General features: G+C 40.5%; 1 protein-coding gene across 5 annotated transcripts in view; it reads right to left on the reverse strand.

Annotated features, from left to right (window-relative positions):
• VWA3B (von Willebrand factor A domain containing 3B) overlaps positions 1 to 19,788 on the reverse strand; it is a 107,371-nt gene that overhangs the window by 12,259 nt on the left and 75,324 nt on the right. For all 5 annotated transcript variants that reach the window (XM_075916526.1, XM_025178626.2, XM_006137418.4 and 2 more), the window contains 2 exons: positions 4,227 to 4,347; positions 62 to 186 (listed from right to left, as the gene is read on the reverse strand). In XM_075916526.1, coding sequence (XP_075772641.1) covers positions 62 to 186; positions 4,227 to 4,347 — 246 coding nt within the window. The remainder of the gene's footprint in view (positions 1 to 61; positions 187 to 4,226; positions 4,348 to 19,788) is intronic.

Here is a 19,788-nt window from a genome sequence, read left to right on the forward strand (position 1 = left end):
GAGCTGCAGAACACATTTAATGATGCACGTGTCCTGCCTTAAAAAAATAACAGTTTTTCACCTGAAGAGATGGGCAAGGCATAGCACCTCCTACAGGTATAATGAACTTTATTGGAACAATCTGTGTCTCTCCATGGTTGAAGTCCACAAGTGCTTCGAAGGAACTGATAGTCTTTATCACAGTCCCTAGAAAACAAATATGAATACATTCTGTATTAACATTATTTAAAAGTATGTTTACCATTACGTAAAAATACTAAAAATCCTGTCCCTATACTTCCCACAGTAGAATCTATCATATTTGCACCATGTACATTGTACTATATAAGACAGGCACAAAAAGAAAGCCTCCCCCCAAAAATAACTTATAAAGCCTGTGTTCTGCAAAATAATTATGTAAAAAAGAAAAAAAATCAGGAAACCTAGCTGCAGATCATTCAAGAAACCCAAAACTATCAAAACCTGCTGGCAGCCATTCAATTCAAAAAGAAAAAAATTGATTCAGCAACAATTCCACAATCCATTAAATTTCAACTCTAGGATAAACCATGAGACCAGGACCCACAATGTGCATACTACATAACACTGCAACATCATAGATATATCCAGAGTACCTCTTTCTGGAGCTGAACTATTTGTACTCTCCAAGGAATTGAAGTTCTGCTCCACCTCAGAACCTGATATAAATATTAACATGTGAAGAACTTGAAGGATTCATTCACTGACTTCACTTCTAAGAATTTTTTTTTACATAAGCCAGGATACCACCACCAACAACCTCTACCTCCCCACCAAGAGTCATGACAAAAAAAAAGAATAATCTGACTGGACACCTCACAATGGATGAAACCACACATAGATCATTACTTTGATTGCTTCTGGAAAAACAGCTGATTGTGAAATCCACCACAATTGTTCCACCACCAAGATGATAGCTACACAGTCCCTGATACTCCACCACCAGATAGCGATGAAATCAGCAAACAGAGTTTTCAGTGTAGTTCTCAACTTGATTAATACATCAACAAAACCAATGGACAGCTCTCTGACAACACATACTATAAAGAACTCAAAGAAGACCCCACACCATCACAATTTGCCTAGACTATCTTCACATCTTTGCCCAAAATCCCCAATAGAAACTCTGAAACCTCATGTCCAGAATCCCTCCTGATACTCCAGGTCCTTCTATATGCTTTCCAAAACATACAAACAAGTGAAACCAGAACCTCTTACAGAAGGAATATCAGCACTCATAGAAACAGTCCTCCAACGACTCACCCACAAAGTGCCAGCTTTATCCAGGTCACCACCCTTGCCCCATAGATGTCACCTTCCTATACAACAACATCTTTCACAATGATGGCTTTCATTCCTGCCTCAAATATTTGCAAGACATGAACAACACTCAGATATCCAACCCAAACACATTGCTACACTCATCCATTTTATCCTCACCCACAGCAATTTTACATTCAGCAACACTTTGTTCAATCCATGGTGTGGAATAAAGTAAAAGGTTAGGGAATAGGGCTAGTCCCAGGGAGGTGTAGAAACAGGCAAACTATTACTAAATATCTTTTAAACTTTTATTAAAGGACTTCTACGTATAAATTATTATTTTATCAATTTTGTACATACGTAGGCACCAAATAATTATTAGAATGACTAATAAGCAAAATGCAATACAGTAAAGATAATTCCATGAGGTTTTTCTAAATTCCAATAGTTGTTAACAAGGGACCAGGGATTATTAACAGTTACATTTACATCAGTCTTACTTGTAAGACTAATCATTTATATAAAACTCTTAACACTACTAAACAATACCTTTAAACAATTTCAGATAACGATACTTACATTTACAGACACACAAACTACAAATAATAACAACAACATATTTGGTATACATTATGTTTGGTATACATTACGCTCTACAGGAACTCATTAGGTTCGGTGAGCAGGAGGTGGCCCTTGGGTGATTAGTCCTCGGACCTGGCTCGTATTCTGCCTTCCAATGTTTATTCGGGATTCCTCAATTTGATATAGGAGGGGAAGCTGTTTTATAGAGAAAGCTTTTACGCACTTTTTGTGATAGGCTAGCAGACCCTGTCTGTTAGCCTAAGTGACAGGAGTAAGTGGGTGAGATGGTTTCCTGTTTTTCCCTGTCTGCCTTATCAGGCATGGCACAGCCAGCACAACCAGCACGAACTTTACATTAACTTCTCATGTCTAGTTTAGGTTCCTGTTCTTCGCTGATCTTTAAGTTACATAGTGTAAGGTTTTTCCATCAAGGGGAAGTTGACCTTTTGCTTGGTGGCAATACGCGCAAGGAGCCTGGCCAGCAAAGAGCCTGCTTTCACACATGGGAATTGCCATAGCGCACTATGCCTACATCTTTACAGGACACCCTGAGGAAAAACTTGTGGGCAAATGCACCAAGAAATCAATTATATTTTCATTTTCTGGACAGGTGATCTACACTCCCTTACAGATTTCCAACACAAGTTCAATCACCACCACCAATCCACCAACTCTTCATTAATTTTGTGGATAGCATGATAAACTTCAACTATGGAATTCTATAAACTATTACATATAAGAAACCCACAGATTACCACACCTACATTCACAGATCCAGTAACCACCCCAAACATACAAAAAAAATCTGTTAACTACAGTCAGGACTTCAAATATCTATTAACACACTTAAAACTACATTCATCAAACAAGGACACTCCACCAGAGAACTAGATTGCATCAGAGAATCATAGAATACTAGAACTGGAAGGGACCTCGAGAAGTCATCAAGTCCAGTCCCCTGCCCTCATGGCAGGACCAAGTACCATCTAGATCATCATTCTAACCTGCTCTTAAATATCTCCAGTGTTGGACATTCCACAACCTCCCTAGGCAAATAGAATCATAGAATACTAGAACTAGAATACATAGTCCCAAATACGCAAGGATAACCTGCTTCAATACAGGGGGAAACAACTCTCACCACACACCCCTTGTTTAAACCACCCTACACTGGGACCCATACAGGGTATCACAAAACGTTTTCAACCCATACTTAATGGGCACCACGTCCTTAAAGAAATCTTTCACAAGCTCCCTCTTCTGAAAATCTGGTCTTATATGTGAAAACTAGCATACTAAATTCTAAAGAGATTCAGCACAATGTTATTACTATAGCATTATCACTGGAACAATTCCAATATCTATCCTAAGTTTTTACATTCTGAGAAAAAATAGTGAATGGACATCTCAGTAAATTTATACTGTACAGTCCCTATTCATGTTAAGGTAGGGAAAAAATTATCTCCCTTTTAAATCTCTTACCTTTCACTCATTTGATGTTTTACTGAATTAGCATTTGGGGACAAGATAGAGTGACTTTCCACTACACGATTAGAAAAAGAATATACACTAGCATCAGACCATTATCATCACTAACAGCTACAAAGCTAGATAAATAGCAAGATAGTTTTCTGATCCCAATATAAACTTAAAAAATTCAGCCTGTGAGTATTCAGCTGAAAATTGTTATCAGGCAATCAAAGTATAGAAAAAAATAAGCCAAGCTAACAAAACGAATTAACTTTTCTCTGTATTTTATCTGTAGATGAAACAGTCTTTCTGTTGGTATATCCTTAATGCCAGCTGGTCAATTATTGCACCCCTCCTAAGGACAGACCAAATGCCATCAAATTACTAGCGAGATGTTCTCTGATGGAAACTGTCCTAGAATACTATGTCAATCATACAAAAGAGGCATATGGATTAGTTTGATCTTCTTCTTCAATGATATATCATGGGATACAATTTCACACTACAAACATTCTGACTTAAAATTCCACAAAACAACAAAAACATCTAGTGAATATTCTGCAGACAGCAGATGGCCCAGCCTTTACTAAATCCTAAATGGAAATAAACTAGCCTAGCAAGAAAAAGAAATATATTAACACAGTCTTCCAATTTAAAATGTACTCCATTTTCCACCACCCTCTTCTTAAATAAACAGATCTATTGGTAGGGTGTCTGCAGGTTTTCTATACCACACTAGAAGCATTATGGGGAGAAAAGATGAAAAATCTAACAATATGTACAGTAAAACAAATTCAAACTAAACCAACTGAAAGAGATTAGGTAATTTTTGCTTTTTCAGCAATCGTTCCAAAGATTTTTTTTACATTAAAATATACACAAACTTTATTTACCTGGAAAATAAAAGCCTGTAATGTCTGATCTTGCAATCACCTTTTGGCCTTTGAGAGTCTCAAACACTTTTCCTTTCAGTCTTTTCTTAGACTGTGCCTTTACATTCTCTTCTGTACATTTCTGTAATAGGGAAGATGAAAAGATATTATTTGTATTGATAACCCAATTAGCACACCTTTATCTTTTTTAATGAATTAAACATTTGTGTAATTTCATGCTATGGATTAGATGTATTAAATATTGTTGATAATCCACTATAAGTACCAAATGTCCTCAGTGAATATGATAAACTACATGATAGGTATTGTTGCCAGCACTTTCCATCATTAAGCCAAACTAGACCTTTTTAGAAGCTTCAGGAGGTACCTGAATTAGCCTGTACAGGATAAACTTAAAAAACAACATATGGTCTGGTAGCACTTTATAGACTAACAAAACATGTAGATGGTATCATGAACTTTTGTGGGCACAGCTCATTTCTTCAGATGGTTTTTTTAAATTTAGAGATTTTATTGTAAGATCCGGTTTTCATCTGCTTGGAACATTGCTAATTAATTATCCAGGCTAAAATTTTCCATGCTATGTGTCTGCCTCCAGATGAAGTATTTTGGAAAATCTCAACAAAAAACAGTTCACCTAAGACCAAGATAAGGGAAAAATGAAGGTTACTCCCCTGTCCAAACGTCTTTGAGAAGGACTTTTTACCCGGGGATTTTAGAACCCAAAGCAATAGGCAGTCTTAGGAACAAATTAATGGGAACACAACAATTTTTGTTTGATAAATGATTAATACAAGTATGTGTGCTTTTATTTAAAACTATAATTTATTAGATATTAAGCATGTATAGGTTTAGAATATTTAGATACAGTTACTTACAGTTTGGGATGGTTCTGAGTAATTATAAAGGGATTTTGAAGAAGGAGGGAATTAGCCTATAGGGAGATTAAGTGTTTCCTTAATAAAAAAAAAAAAAGGCAAATTTTTGCAGACTGCTTTGAGGTATTTATTTGTATTTAATTTTACTGTTAATTTTAATAAAATATATAATGTATGGAGACTTTAGTGGGGTAATATAATAATTGCATTTGGGTTTTTAATTTTTAAAATTTTAATACATCTGTTATTTTAAAATATTTGTAATATTTTAGCTATACTATGTTAGGGATATTTTAAATTAATATTAATTATATGTTTTGTTTTTATTAGTAAACTACAAATGTGCCACTATTTTAATCTTGTTTTACAAAGGCTTAAGATTATATTTTTAACTATGGTTTCTAGTTAGCAATGTCTGTACATACAAAATGGCTGCCTGTAGTATAGTTAAGTTCTGCCTTGCTGTGGGGATGATGGGTACCTGCAGCTGTTCCAGTGTTTCAAGCAAGGGACCATTCAGGGACTGCCCAGAAGAGTCCAAGGGAAAAGAAACCATTCTTCTCATCTTTATAATGAGAAGGATACAAGCAGAGATGTACCTTTGTCTCACCCCTCCTCCTAAGGCTGTGACTCCCATGAATCACAGCCACTGTTCCTTTCTGTTCTCTCAATATGTCTCTGAGAGCACCACTTTGTCTCTTACATTCCCCATGATCTGCCTGGGTCTTATCCCGGGAATTGTTTAGTAAGGCTCTAACAGAAGATTCACTCTCAATTTTTTGTTGTTTTAATCCAGACACATCCTGCTCCAGGCTGTTACCCTCTTGCTCACTGTCATACCCCTGCTTATATAGTGTCATAGTCCGAGCTGCATTTTTCTTTGTCTTTCTTAATTTTTTTTGAAACTTTGTTATTTTTGCCTTTAACTGCTTTCTCACTACCATCTGCCTACAGAGCTGCAGGAACGCTCTGGGACAAGTAAAGCTCCCAGGTGTCCAAAAAACCACTATCATGCTCCTGCATGAATCTGCTAAGCTGTTATCCAAATGCATTTCCTCCTTTTCTTTCTTTCCAGATGTTCCCTGTACTTCTCATATATCCTTTTACTCAACCAGGCTTTACAGCCCGAGGCCTGAACTCAACAATAAAATATGACTAGAAATCAACTCACACTTTACAGCCTGGAAAACTGTAGATTGGAACACTGTTTCACTGTCTCCACCCCTCACTTATTGCAAAACAAACCACCTATATTAATCATTCCCTTCCTTTTTACCACTCCTAGCAACTGGCTCACCAGATCTGTTACCAAGGTTATTAGAACCCCAAAACAGTGGTAATTTAATTCTTTTATTTTAGGTAGTATTAGGAATAATTAATTGGGGCAATTTCTGACTGATAAATGATTAATACAAGTAATTTAATTTGTGCTCTTATTTAAAACTACAATTTAGTAGATACTAAGCACAAACATGAGCAATATGTTTAGGACATTTTAGATTCAGTTATCCACAGTCTGAAATGGTTTTGAGCAAGTCCAGGGGCCCTTTTTTTCATCCCAGTGGATGGGGAGATTCGGTGTCAGTTCTTTTCCCAAAGAAAAGCTCCCTTGGATTGCTTCAAGGTATTTACTTTTACCTGTTTTTAACAGTTAACAAAACACATAACCTAAAATGACTTTTAGTGGGTTAACATAATAACCTTTATTGATTTACTAATTTTTTTAATTTTTAAAACATTATTTATCATTTTAAAAACATTTTAGAGTGTTAGCTATAACTATACATTAGGAAAACCTAAAACAATGTTGCAATTTATCTTTTTAATAACTTTTTATTTTATTTTTAATTTTGATTAATAAATTGCAATATGCAGCTATTTGATCTTATTTTACAAAGGCCTAGCCTCATTCCTAGTTATGTGATATTTGGTTTTGACCTAGCAATGACTGAACATACAGAATTGCTGACTGCAATACTCTCAAGTTCTGGGGTACACACAGGAATGTCAAATTCCAGGGTAACAGACTCTGCATATTCACAGCCCCCTTTACAGAATATTGAATGTTTTAAGGTGCAGATATAAAAGGGGCATAAAGTTCCAGCTTCCCCTGTAATGTCAGAGGGTATGTCTACACTACCCTCCTAGTTCGAACTAGGAGGGTAATGTATGCATACCGCACTTGCTAAGGAAGCCCGGGATTTGAATTTCCCGGGCTTCATTAGCATAAGCGGGGAGCCGCCATTTTTAAATCCCCGCTGCTTCGAACCCCGTGTAGCGCGGCTACACGGGGCTCGAACTAGGTAGTTCGGACTAGGGTGCCTATTCCGAACTACCGGTACACCTCGTTTCACGAGGAGTAACGGTAGTTCGGAATAGGACCCTAGTCCGAACTACCTAGTTCGAGCCCCGTGTAGCCGCGCTACACGGGGTTCGAAGCAGCGGGGATTTAAAAATGGCGGCTCCCCGCTTATGCTAATGAAGCCCGGGAAATTCAAATCCCGGGCTTCATTAGCAAGTGCGGTATGCATACATTACCCCGCTAGTTCGAACTAGCGGGGTAGTGTAGACATACCCAAACTCCTTTATAAATAGCTCTCCTGGGGTTGGGGGAGGAGGCAGGCATGGAGCATGAAAATGCAGAGTACATCTCAAAGAAGCTTGGATTCAGATGAGTAACCTTCATTTCTTTGAGTGTCACTTCTCCATATTCCTACTCATGGGATAGATTGATAAGCAGTACTCCCAAGCAGGATTTGGTGAAAATGCAAAGTTTACCAAATTTTGTATCAGATTCAGATTCTAAACTTAAAAAACAGTGTTACACACATGGATAGAAGTCCACATTACCACTCTACATATTTCTACTAAAGGAATACAAGTAGAAAAAGCCATATATACTCTCCTGGCAGAATGTGTCCTAATTTCTCAACTAAGGACAGCCTTTTTGATTCAAAGGTAATTTTAATACAATCGAACCCATCTAGAGAGCATTTGTATAGAAACAGCTTTTCCCTTAGGGTATATGTCTACACTACAGCGTTATTTCAAAATATCTTATTTCAAAATAATGCATCTAGACACAAAATGCATTTTGAAATAGTGTTTTGCTATTTCGAGATAGTGTGTCCACACTGACAGGGTGCTGAATCGCATTTAAGGCTGGCCGGAACTGGTTCTGGCAGGGCATCTGGTCAGGAGTTAGCCTCAGACAGCAGCCATACAAGGTATCTGAGACTTGTGCTTAAAGGGACCACTCCGGACAGCCAGTTCTAAGGTTTCCCTGCTTGCTTGCCTACCTTGCTGAGGGACAACAAAGCATTTTTTTCTCTGTGTGCTCTGGTTGCCCTCACTCAGGACACCAGAGCACTCTGCATCATGGAGCCCGAGCCCCCCTGTGCACTCTGGTGTTTCTCCTGGACGTTTTGCTGTGAGCCTGGCAGCAGGTTCTGCAGGCAGTAACAGATTTCCTGGTGTGCCATGGGGGCTTGTGCCTCATTCCTCCCTCACGTCCTTCCACCCCTCCCTAACCCCCCTTCCTGCTGTACAATAAAAGACACATGTTCATTACAACAAAGCCTCTATATTGAACAAAACTGCGGGGGGGAGATGAAACTGAGGTGAGACTGGGAAAAGAATGTGGGAGAGGGTCAGAGGGAGGGTGGGAGAGGGGAGGGGGAAACCTGGGAGGAGGGAGCTGGCAGGGGGAGGCAAGGGGAGGAAGGGGGAGGAGATGCTCAGGGCTCAGGGTTGGGGGTCTCGCTGGCCCAATTGTCTCCCAGCACCGTGAGTGCGGGGGACTCAGCATCCCTGGGGGTGTGGGGAGGAAGAAGCGGGAGGGGGAGAAGGAGTGGGAGGGGGAGGCAGCAGGGGCTGGAACAGCAGGAGGCAGCAAGCTCTGCCCCAGGGTCGATGACTACATGAGGGGCACAGACCATCCTACCCCCCAGAAAGTGGTCCATGGCATGAAAATAGGGGCAGGGGTCTGGGTCTGCCCCTGATTGGAAGCTGATCCCATGGCCCTGGCATACACCTGCCGCAGCTCCTTTAATTTCATGCGAACCTGCTCCTGGGTTTGCATGAGGCCTTTGGTGGCCAGGCTGGCAGCCATCCACCTAAGAATGGTTGCGTTCCTCTGTTTAGTGTGGAGATCATGGACGTTGGAAGCATCCCCCCCCAAACCTGAATTAGGTCCCTGATCTCCGCACTGGACCAGGCAGGCACCCGCCTTTTCCGGCCCATGGCAGGCTCCTGGGAGCTGGCAAACTGGTCCTGGGGAGCGGTGGCGGGCTGGCTGGCACTGGCTGCCTGGCTCATGCTGGGGCCACTGGGTCAGGTGCAGCAACTGCTGGCTCTGGGCTGGTAGGTTTGGAGCTGGCACAGGCACTGTGGCCAGAATTTACCCCTTTAAGGGTTCCGGAGAGTGGGAGAGGGAGAGGAGTTTTCTTGGTTGTGCCCAGAGTGGCCACCAGGGCACCCTGGGAAGGGCTGGAGGCCCCCTATTTCGATAGAAGCATCTACACAGCGCTTATTTCGAAATAGCAATTTCGAAATTGGCACTATTCCTCATGGAATGAGGTTTACCAATTTCGAAATAAGCCCTCTGCTATCTCGATTTAATTTAGAAATAGTGGTTTGGCTGTGTAGATGCTGGTAAAGTTATTTCAGAATAATGGCTGTTATTTCGAAATAACTTTGCTGTGTAGACATACCCTTAGTTTTTCTTTCATAAGCAATGAACAATTTATGAGACTGTCTAAACTGTTTGGTACCATCTAAATAAACAGCTAAAGCCTTTCTGACATATAGAGCATTCAGTACAGTCTGTACCTTTAAAAACCAGCACTCTCTGGTCTGGCAACATCCGTTGACCAGCAGAACCACCAATGATCCTGCATCAAAGGCCAGGAGGGCCAGCCGGGACTGGGGCAACAGGGTCAGCAGCCCAACTGGGGGCAGCACAAGACTGGAGCCAGAGCCCCACAGCAGCCTCCAGCAGCCTGAGGCAGTGCAGAGCCATGCAGGAGTCCCCTGGCAGCACAGATTGGCACTGGGCTGGAGTCCCGTGGCAGCCCCCAGGAGCTTGGGGCTGAGGTGGAAGCCCCACGGCAGCATGGGACCAGAGTCCTCTGGCAGCTTGCTGAAGCGTGGGGCCTGGGATGGAGCCCCGTAGTAGTTCTCTGAGCATGGGGCTAGGGAACCATGGCAGCCCCCAGGGGCATGGGACTCGAGTCGAACCCTGTGGCTGTACATGGCCGGATCCCTGGAGCAGCCCATTGGAAGGCAGGGGTGGAGATGGAGCTCTGCAGAAGCCTCCTGGAGCAAGGGCTGGGGCCAGAGTCTTGCAGCTGCTCCCAGATGTGAGGGCTAGAGCAACCATGGCAGGAGCCGGAACTTTTGCTGCCCAGGGAGCTGGCAGCAGTTGAGCTAATAGTCCAGCCAGGTTGGGGGGGGAGGGGAGGTGGGAGGCGAAGCAGGGCACCTGCTAGAGCAGTTTTGGGAGCCAGAGGCAGGAGACCTCCCCTGATCCAGCAAATTCTCTCGTTCGGGACCAGTCAGGTCTCAACAGTGCCAGACCAAGGAGCTCCAACCTGTATAGTCTCTCCATTGAATATGAGGTTTAGGAAAGAAAAACAGCATAATTATAAACTGATTTACAGGAAAATCTGAATCACGAAGGGCATGTCTACTCAGCAGAATAATTTCAGAATAACTCACGTTATTTCAAAATAACTAAGTGCGCATTTACACAGCAAACCCATTATTTCAAAATAATGGGCTTCTTACTCTGACTTTTGTAACCCGCATTTCACAAGGAGTAAGGGAAGTCGAAGGAAGTGTGTTCTTCCTTTGATTTCACGCAGTGTAGACAGAGCTAAAAGCCAAGTTAAGGTACTTCATCTTCAGCTATGCAATTAACGTAGCTGAAGTTGCATATCTTATTTTGACTTTAGCCCAAAGTGTTGACATACCCTAATGGTAAAAAGCTATAGTATATACACATAAAACTAACTTATCTGAATAAAAATTGTGAAGGTTGGATCATCCATCAATGCACAAACTTCACTTGTACGTCTGACAGATATAATGGCTATCAAAAACACAGTCTTAATAGACAAATAAAACAAATCACAGTTACCCAAAATCTCAAGACCGAGCTCATCAACTGCAAGAGTACTGTATCCAAAGCCCAAGATAGGATAGGGTGTTTTATTGGGAGGCATAAGTTATTAAACCTTTTTAAAATGCTATTAGTAAAAGCTGATTTTCCCTCGATAGGTATATGACACACAGATATGGCTGAGAGATGAGCCTTTACAGCAGACATCAAGAGATCTATCTTTTTAAAATATAATAGCTATCATAAAACACAACTATAATTGTTACGATATGTGAAACTATAGAAATTCACCATCAAAACCTTTTCCATTTGTGAGTGTAACATTGTCTTGCAAGTTCCTTTCTAAAATACATTCTGAACCTCCAATTAGTTTCTAAACTTCCCAGAGTCCTATCCCCTATGTTATTAAGTGGAGAGACTGAAGATCTGGATGATAAATCATGCATACTCCTGTGACAAATCCAGGGCTAGAAATAGTGGTTCCATTAGATTTCTTGACAGGTGAACTAAGTCCAAATAGCTGCATTAGCCAAACCGGCACTATTAAAATTACCTTGGCCTTGTGCCATCTCATTTTATTTATGACCTTTTGAATGTGGGAAATCAGAGAAAATGCATACTTTAGACTCTTGCCCCAATAAATTAGAAAGACATCTGATACTGACTCTCTGTCACAGCCTGATCTCAACCAAAAATTGATAATTTTTGTTTTTGCTGGATGCAAAAGTATCTCTTTGGATTCCCTTATAAACTGAAAAGGTATGTTATATCTTTCAAAGACCACGCATGCACCTGACATTTTGATCTGCTCAGCTGGTCTACAAGGGTATTTAGCTCCCTGGCTAGATGGATCACTATTGGGGGAAAACACTATAATCTATACTCCCTTTGTCTTCATGCATGACTGCAAATAATGAGGCCCCCCCCCCCTTGTTCGCTCAGAAAATAACACTGTCATATTATCTGTTACTACTGGTGTTATCCTGTGTTGTATCTGAAGTAAAAATGCCTTTAAGGCCAACTTTTTCTTTTGGTGACAATGAGCTCTAACAAATAGCTCATTGTTTAAATTCTGCCTCCCCCAGCCCCATACCCAGCCCAATGTACATGCATTCATAGTATCAGGTCTACACTGCAAAGAAAAGTCAGTAAAAGATACACAAATTGCAGTTCACAGTTTGTATATCTTTTTCTACTTTTCTGTTGAAAGAGGCTTTTCCAAAATTTGGCCTATCTACATGGTGCCAAATTTCAGAAAAACCTCCTCTTTCAGCACATCCGTTCTTCCTCATAGAACAAGGATCACAGGGATGGCAAAAGAATGCATCCGCTTTTTCGGAAATTGTTCCGAAAAAGCAGATGCATTCCTTGGACACAGCATAGCTTTTCCAGGATACTTCCAGTCAGATCCCCAAAATGTCTACAATCAATATAGCAAGGGGTCTTCAAAATTCGCATAGTTCTACTCAGATGTCTAATTCATCTTCTTTAAACAAGGCACAATTTCGCAGACCTCAACACAGTGGCAACATGAATACAATACCAACAGAAGGTCAAAGCACAGAGTGAGGATAAACCACATCTTTAATTCAGTTGCAGGCTTACACAGAAAGCTGCTGTAACAAGGACATCCAAAAAGGATTACTACTGCTTTTAAATAGTTGTCAAGTTACATAGTCCTGTTTAAAAATAAAGGTTTTATTTTAAATTTTAACAAGATAATATCAGACTATTTATCTATTTGCTGAACAGACTTAAAAGAGTTTATTGATTGTTCATCATTCACAGTACTATCTACTACAGCAATTTTCATTCCATCATACACAAGCTATTTAAGGACTGTTGATAGTTACAGTCATATATTTTAACTGGCAGTTAAAATTATTTACATCCATTTAGTGGATTGAAGTCACAATTAGAAAAAAGCAGTAATCTTTTGAACAGTTTAAAGACTAGAAGCTTTACGCTTGTTTGCATTGCATAAATGGAATTCTAATTACATCTGCATTTCTGCCTCTCACTCTTAAAGCTTTTCAGTGGCAGATTAGCAATTACTGAAGATAGTGCTCTGATTAGGCCCTAAAGCAGGTTGACTCAGGATAAGTGATTGCACAATGTTAATCATATCATGGTTAGCAACATACACTGATACTTCGGAAGAGCAGAAAAATTACTCAGAATGAACAAATGAAACATGAACATGTTTCTGTTACTGTTTATCATTATATTTATGTGAAAGGAGATGAAATAATAATATAAACAGCTTCATGACAAGTTTAATAGTTCCAGATACAAATAAAATACATAAATCCGAGCCTATTTTTGACAATCTAGAAAGTATTTAAAAACAAGATCCAAATCTCTGATAACTATGTTTCATTTTCAGAACAACTTTCCTTAACATTCATAGGAAACTGACGGTGAACCTCCAATGAGAGAGAGAGTGTGTGTTTGTTTGTATGTGTGTGTGTATATATATATATGTGTGTGTGTGTGCGTGCGCGCGCGCGCGCACACACACACACACAATATTCCTTAAAGCCACGCTCGTATCTTCTAAGATACAAATATCTATTTCAAACCCAAGTGCCACTTCATCATGAGCAGTAATGCAAAAGTAGTAAGGTAGAAATTTCTTGTTCCTAACCTCCCAAACACTTACTACAAATCACAGAACACTAGAACAGGAAGGGACCTCAAGAGGTCATCAAATCCAGTCCCCTGCTCTCATGGCAGGACCAAGCACTGTCTAGATCAGTGTTTCCCTAATGGGGTTCCACAAAATGAAAATAAGAGTTCCGTGAGAAAATTCCATTACATTCTACCACCCTTCACCAGCACATACTTGTGTGAAACTGGGTTCTTGAATTATGCAGCAACAAAAACGATATACAGAAATCAACTGAATGCTGCGCCAATTATGCAAATCCAACTTTCCTGTATTAAACCACATATAAAAAGAATTTGCCAAGAAAAAAAGAAAAAACACTCTTCCCATTGAAAACTACCTCTATAATGCATATTAGTTTTTGAGTGTTATTTTTTGTACACATTAAATGTGATTTTTTATTTTAAATATGTGCAATTAAACTAAATCTGGATCCCATGACCTTGTTTAGCATTGGTTTATCATTATCCTTACTTATTTGTGGTCTACTTTTTTAGCTCCATATATAAGTGTTATTAGGGGTTCCGCAAAATTCTTTCAAGTTTAAAAAGGTTCCATGGCCAAATAAAATTGGGAAACACTGGTCTAGATCATCCCTGACAGATGTCTATCCAGCCTGCTCTTAAATATCTCCAGTCATGGTGATTCCACAACCTCCCTAGGCAATTTATTCCAGTGTTTAGCCACACTGACAGTCAGGAAGTTTTCCTAATATCCAACCTAAATTCCCCTTGATGCAATTTAAACCCATTGCTTTTTGTCCTATCATCAGAGGCCCAGGAGAACATTTTTTCTCCATCCTCTCTGTAACACCCTTTTAGATATTTGAAAAAAATAAGACATGATGCATATACTATTGAAGCTTGTTGCCTCTACACGTTTGTGTACTACTGACAGTGATATTGCCATTTACAGTTATTGTAACATCCTTAGGACATCATATCCACATTCCTGACCAAGCCTTCAAAACACCCACGAAGAAACTGCCCCCATAAAGTCCATTTTTAAGTTAACCCTTATCCATGGTAGAACAGGATACATGTGCAGTTCATAAAGCACAGATACGCTCCATAAGACACAATTATTTTACCACATTATGGAATCTTGATGCATTAAGTGACTGGGGACAAAACAACTTGTTTCAAGAAAAAACTCTAGTCTAGCTCTGTCCTTTAAAAAATTACAACAATTTTGATAGCTATCTTGCAAATCATAAATCTCTTTTATGCCCTAGGATTATTATCCAAAGCAAAAGTATAGGTTGAGAGAAAAATTGAGGACACAATACATCTTACCAAATTAATTTTAAATTATGGAAAAACTGTTCTCTAAAATATCTTTTAGATTCATATTCCACCATTCATTCAATATGTTATGGGCCTATGTTATTATATGAAGCCAATTCAATTTAAACATAATACAGAGTTCTTTTTATCTTCACATTAGTCTACAAAAAAAGCCAACAACTAAGCATGAAACATATGAGGATTACCTGGTATTTTCTAATACCCACAGAATAGTGATCATAGGACAGATGCTGATCCTACTGTAGTCAAAAGCAAAGTTCCCATTGATTTCTGAGGCTACGTCTAGACTACCCCTACACGTCCAAGGAACGCGTTTGCTCTTCCACTTTTTTTTGTGGAAGAGCAAACGTTCCCCTTCTGGGAGCCCCTCTATGGTCTGTGGGGTAAAAGGAGTAAGAGTCAAAACATCTTTGCTTACTCTGAGAGAATGCTTAGTTAACCCATGCAAATTTGAGAACACTCACAATACAGCAGTTACAAGTTTCTCGCATTATAAATGAACAATGTCATAATGGGTTCATCTTCATAGGGATAAAATGCCTGCAACTGGCTCAGATCAGATTACTCAGGCTGGTGGGCTCAGGCTCTGGGGCTGAAAAAAAGAGCCATGTAGATGTCCAGGCTTAGACTGTAGCCCAAGGTCTGGGACACATCCTGCTCAGGCATCTACACAGTAATTTTTCATCCTGCATCGCAAGCCCGATTCAGCTGACCTGGACCAGCCACAGGTCTTTTATCACTATGTAGACATACCCAGTGTGGGTGGGCAAATAGTATTTATACTGGTTGTCAATCCAAATCTTCCAGAAAAATGCCAGCATATGTTGATTACGATTGACCAAGATAACAAAAGCATATAGGCATTGCTTATTTCATAATGCCATAGAGACCAGTGAAGTGATTCTCAGCAGACTCCCAATGAGAATTTTTCTTATAGCTGCACAAGCATTCAGTTTCTGGTCCCAAGTGACAATCATCCTAGGTCCGTTCAGAGAGTTCCTAGGTCTCTAGAGTTCTACATACAGGATGTATGTTATGATTCACTGAAGATGTCTGTTACACTGCAGTGACTCCAAAGCTGGTGTGTACACTGAATTTGTATGTTCAATAACATTTCAGAAAGCTATAACTTTTATATTCTCATGAGATATTTCTTTTGTCTTACTGACAGTTTAGCATTAAAGTTAAAATCATAGGGCCAGATTTATGATGGTGTAAATCAGCATAGTTCCACTGAACTCAATAAAACTTTGTAATGTCACACAAGCAGAGAATCTGGCTTGTAATGCTGCAAGTTGTCTTAACTTCCCTCATGCCCCAGGTCCCTTGGAATAACAGCTCTCATCTCTACCTTTATTTGTACTAATAAACTAACACACAAGTTTATTAGTACAAATAAAGCTTTGAGGCACTTGCAGTATAAAAAATGTTGACAAGATAGCATGGTGCCTTTCAAGGCTATGCAAAATAGCAGCAGTGTCCAAGGAGGAGCAAGGGGGGATACAAGAGCTTCTCGGGGGTTCAAAAAAACCTGGGATCTTGTGTATTCCACAAGATTTGCTGACATAATAGCAAAGGCAGAATAAAAACAGAATGGGTTTTACAAGGAGCAACAAGAGCATGATTAAAAAAAAAATCAGTCCTCCTGTCCTACAAAGAGCATGAATGCCTTGGCCAGCAGCTACCATGCTCCAGCTGCTGAGCTCTGAAGGCAGCATGCCTCCCACCCCCAACCCAGAAGCAGCAAATAAATAAGGAAGATGCAAAAAATTCCATGAATGGAAATGGGGAGCAAGTGGGCAGGAGTAGAAAAGTTTGTATACCACTGCACTAGAGCATTTTTAACTTCAAATTTTATCCTTAGTCTCCATTGTCAACAACCCAAACCCTGTTTTCATGAATGCATAAAAAACACTGCTAAATGAATGTACTGCTGAAAATTTTAAAAACCCAGAATACACTACAGCTTCAGATTCATTCTGGCCTACAGACATTTAATGTGGAACACAATGTCTATAATTGTTCAACATCCCTATCACAAAACATGGCCCCTGGTCTTTAGGCTCTCTCTATACTAATAGCTAGTGGCTTCTCCAAATCTTTCTATGATGTCCTTCTTCCATCACCACCTATTAGTGCCAATGCCTTTGCTAGAGAACTCGGTTTGGTACCAAGGTTCCCTGTACATTGCACGGGTGAGTAGCCGCACAGTTCATAGAATCATAGAATCATAGGACTGGAAGGGACCTCGAGAGGTCATCGAGTCCAGCCCCCCACCCTCAAGGCAGGACCAAGCTCCGTCTACACCATCCCTGACAGATGTCTATCTAACCTGTTGTTAAATATCTCCAGAGAGGGAGATTCCACCACCTCCCTTGGCAATTTATTCCAATATTTGACCACCCTGACAGTTAGGAATTTTTTCCTAATGTCCAATCTAAACCTCCCCTGCTGCACTTTAAGCCCATTACTCCTTGTCCTGTCCTCAGAAACCAAGAGGAACAAATTTTCTCCTTCCTCCTTGTGACACCCTCTTAGATATTTGAAAACCGCTATCATGTCCCCCCTTAATCTTCTTTTTTCCAAACTAAACAAGCCCAATTCATGAAGACTGGCTTCATAGGTCATGTTCTCTAGACCTTTAATCATTCTTGTCGCTCTTCTCTGTACCCTTTCCAATTTCTCCACATCTTTCTTGAAATGTGGCGCCCGGAACTGGACACAGTACTCCAGCTGAGGCCTAACTAGTGCAGAGTAGAGCGGCAGAATGACTTCACGAGTTTTGCTTACAACACACCTGTTGATACAACCTAGAATCATATTTGCTTTTTTTGCAACAGCATCACACTGTTGACTCATATTCAACTTGTAGTCCACAATGACCCCTAGATCCCTTTCCGCTATGCTCCTTCCTAGACAGTCGCTTCCCATCTTGTATGTATGGAACTGATTGTTCCTTCCTAAGTGGAGCACTTTGCATTTCTCTTTATTAAACCTCATCCTGTTTACCTCTGACCATTTCTCTAACTTGCTAAGGTCATTTTGAATTATGTCCCTATCCTCCAAAGAAGTTGCAACCCCACCCAGTTTGGTATCATCTGCAAACTTAATAAGCGTACTCTCTATCCCAATATCTAAGTCATTGATGAAGATATTGAATAGTACCGGTCCCAAAACAGACCCTTGAGGAACTCCACTTGTTATCCCTTTCCAGCAGGATTTAGAACCGTTAACAACAACTCTCTGACTACGGTTATCCAGCCAATTATGCACCCACCTTATCGTGGCCCTATCTAAGTTATATTTGCCTAGTTTATCAATAAGAATATCATGCGAGACCGTATCAAATGCCTTACTAAAGTCTAGGTATATGACATCCACCGCTTCTCCCTTATCCACAAGGCTCATTATCCTATCAAAGAAAGCTATCAGATTAGTTTGGCATGACTTGTTCTTCACAAACCCATGCTGGCTATTCCCTATCACTTTATTACCTTCCAAGTGTTTGCATATGATTTCCTTAATTACCTGCTCCATTATCTTCCCTGGGACAGACGTTAAACTGACCGGTCTGTAGTTTCCTGGGTTGTTCTTATTCCCCTTTTTATAGATGGGCATAGTATTTGCCCTTTTCCAGTCTTCTGGAATCTCCCCTGTCTGCCATGATTTTTCAAAAATCATAGCTAAAGGCTCAGATATCTCCTCTATCAGCTCCTTGAGTATCCTGGGATGCATTTCATCAGGACCTGGTGACTTGCTGACATCTAACTTTCCTAAGTGATTTTTAACTTGTTCTTTGTGTATCCTGTCTTCTAAACTTACCCTCTCTCTGCTTGTATTCACTACGTTAGGCACACCTCCAGACTTCTCGGTGAAGACCGAAACAAAGAAGTCATTGAGCATCTCTGCCATTTCCAAGTTTCCTGTTACTGCTTCTCCCTCCTCACTAAGCAGTGGGCCTACCCTGTCCTTGGTCTTCCTCTTGCTTTTAATGTATTTATAAAAGGTCTTCTTGTTTCCCTTTATGCCTGTAGCTAGTTTGATCTCAACTAGCCTGTAGCTAGTTGTTTAATGAGCCCTACCAAGAGGCTCAGAGCTCATACACAGGCTGGGGGAGCGGCCCTCTCACTGAGCAGCAACAGCTGCCTGCTACAAACAGAGGAGCTCAGAGAGCAGGCAGGAATGAGAGATAAGGAGGACTGGAGTGAGCTGGTGATGGAGAGTTTGTTTGTGCTGCGTCCTGGGGTGAAGTGTGGGTAGAGAGTTTGTGCTGTGTGCCCAGTCCTAAATCCCAGCTAAGTTGCTAGTACCTGCAAGTCTAAGAAGCAGGATTTTATCCCAGCCCTCATCTGGGTTGGAGGAAGTAAACTGCACAGGGGTAGGTGAGGGAAAAGAGGAGGTGGGTGGATGCTGGCATCTATGCAGTGAGGTGGAGGTGGGTGAGGGGGGAGGGAAATTGGTTGAGGTGTCCTGTCTCACTTGCTGCAGTTCAGATGGCAAATGAGACCCTTTCCGTCGGCTAGTGTGTGCGTGCGTGTGTGCGCACGCGCGCCAAAACGTTTGCATGATTACATTTCAAATAAAGTTT

This window comes from Pelodiscus sinensis, chromosome 1 (genome assembly GCF_049634645.1).
Source record: "Pelodiscus sinensis isolate JC-2024 chromosome 1, ASM4963464v1, whole genome shotgun sequence".
NCBI lineage: Eukaryota > Metazoa > Chordata > Testudines > Trionychidae > Pelodiscus > Pelodiscus sinensis.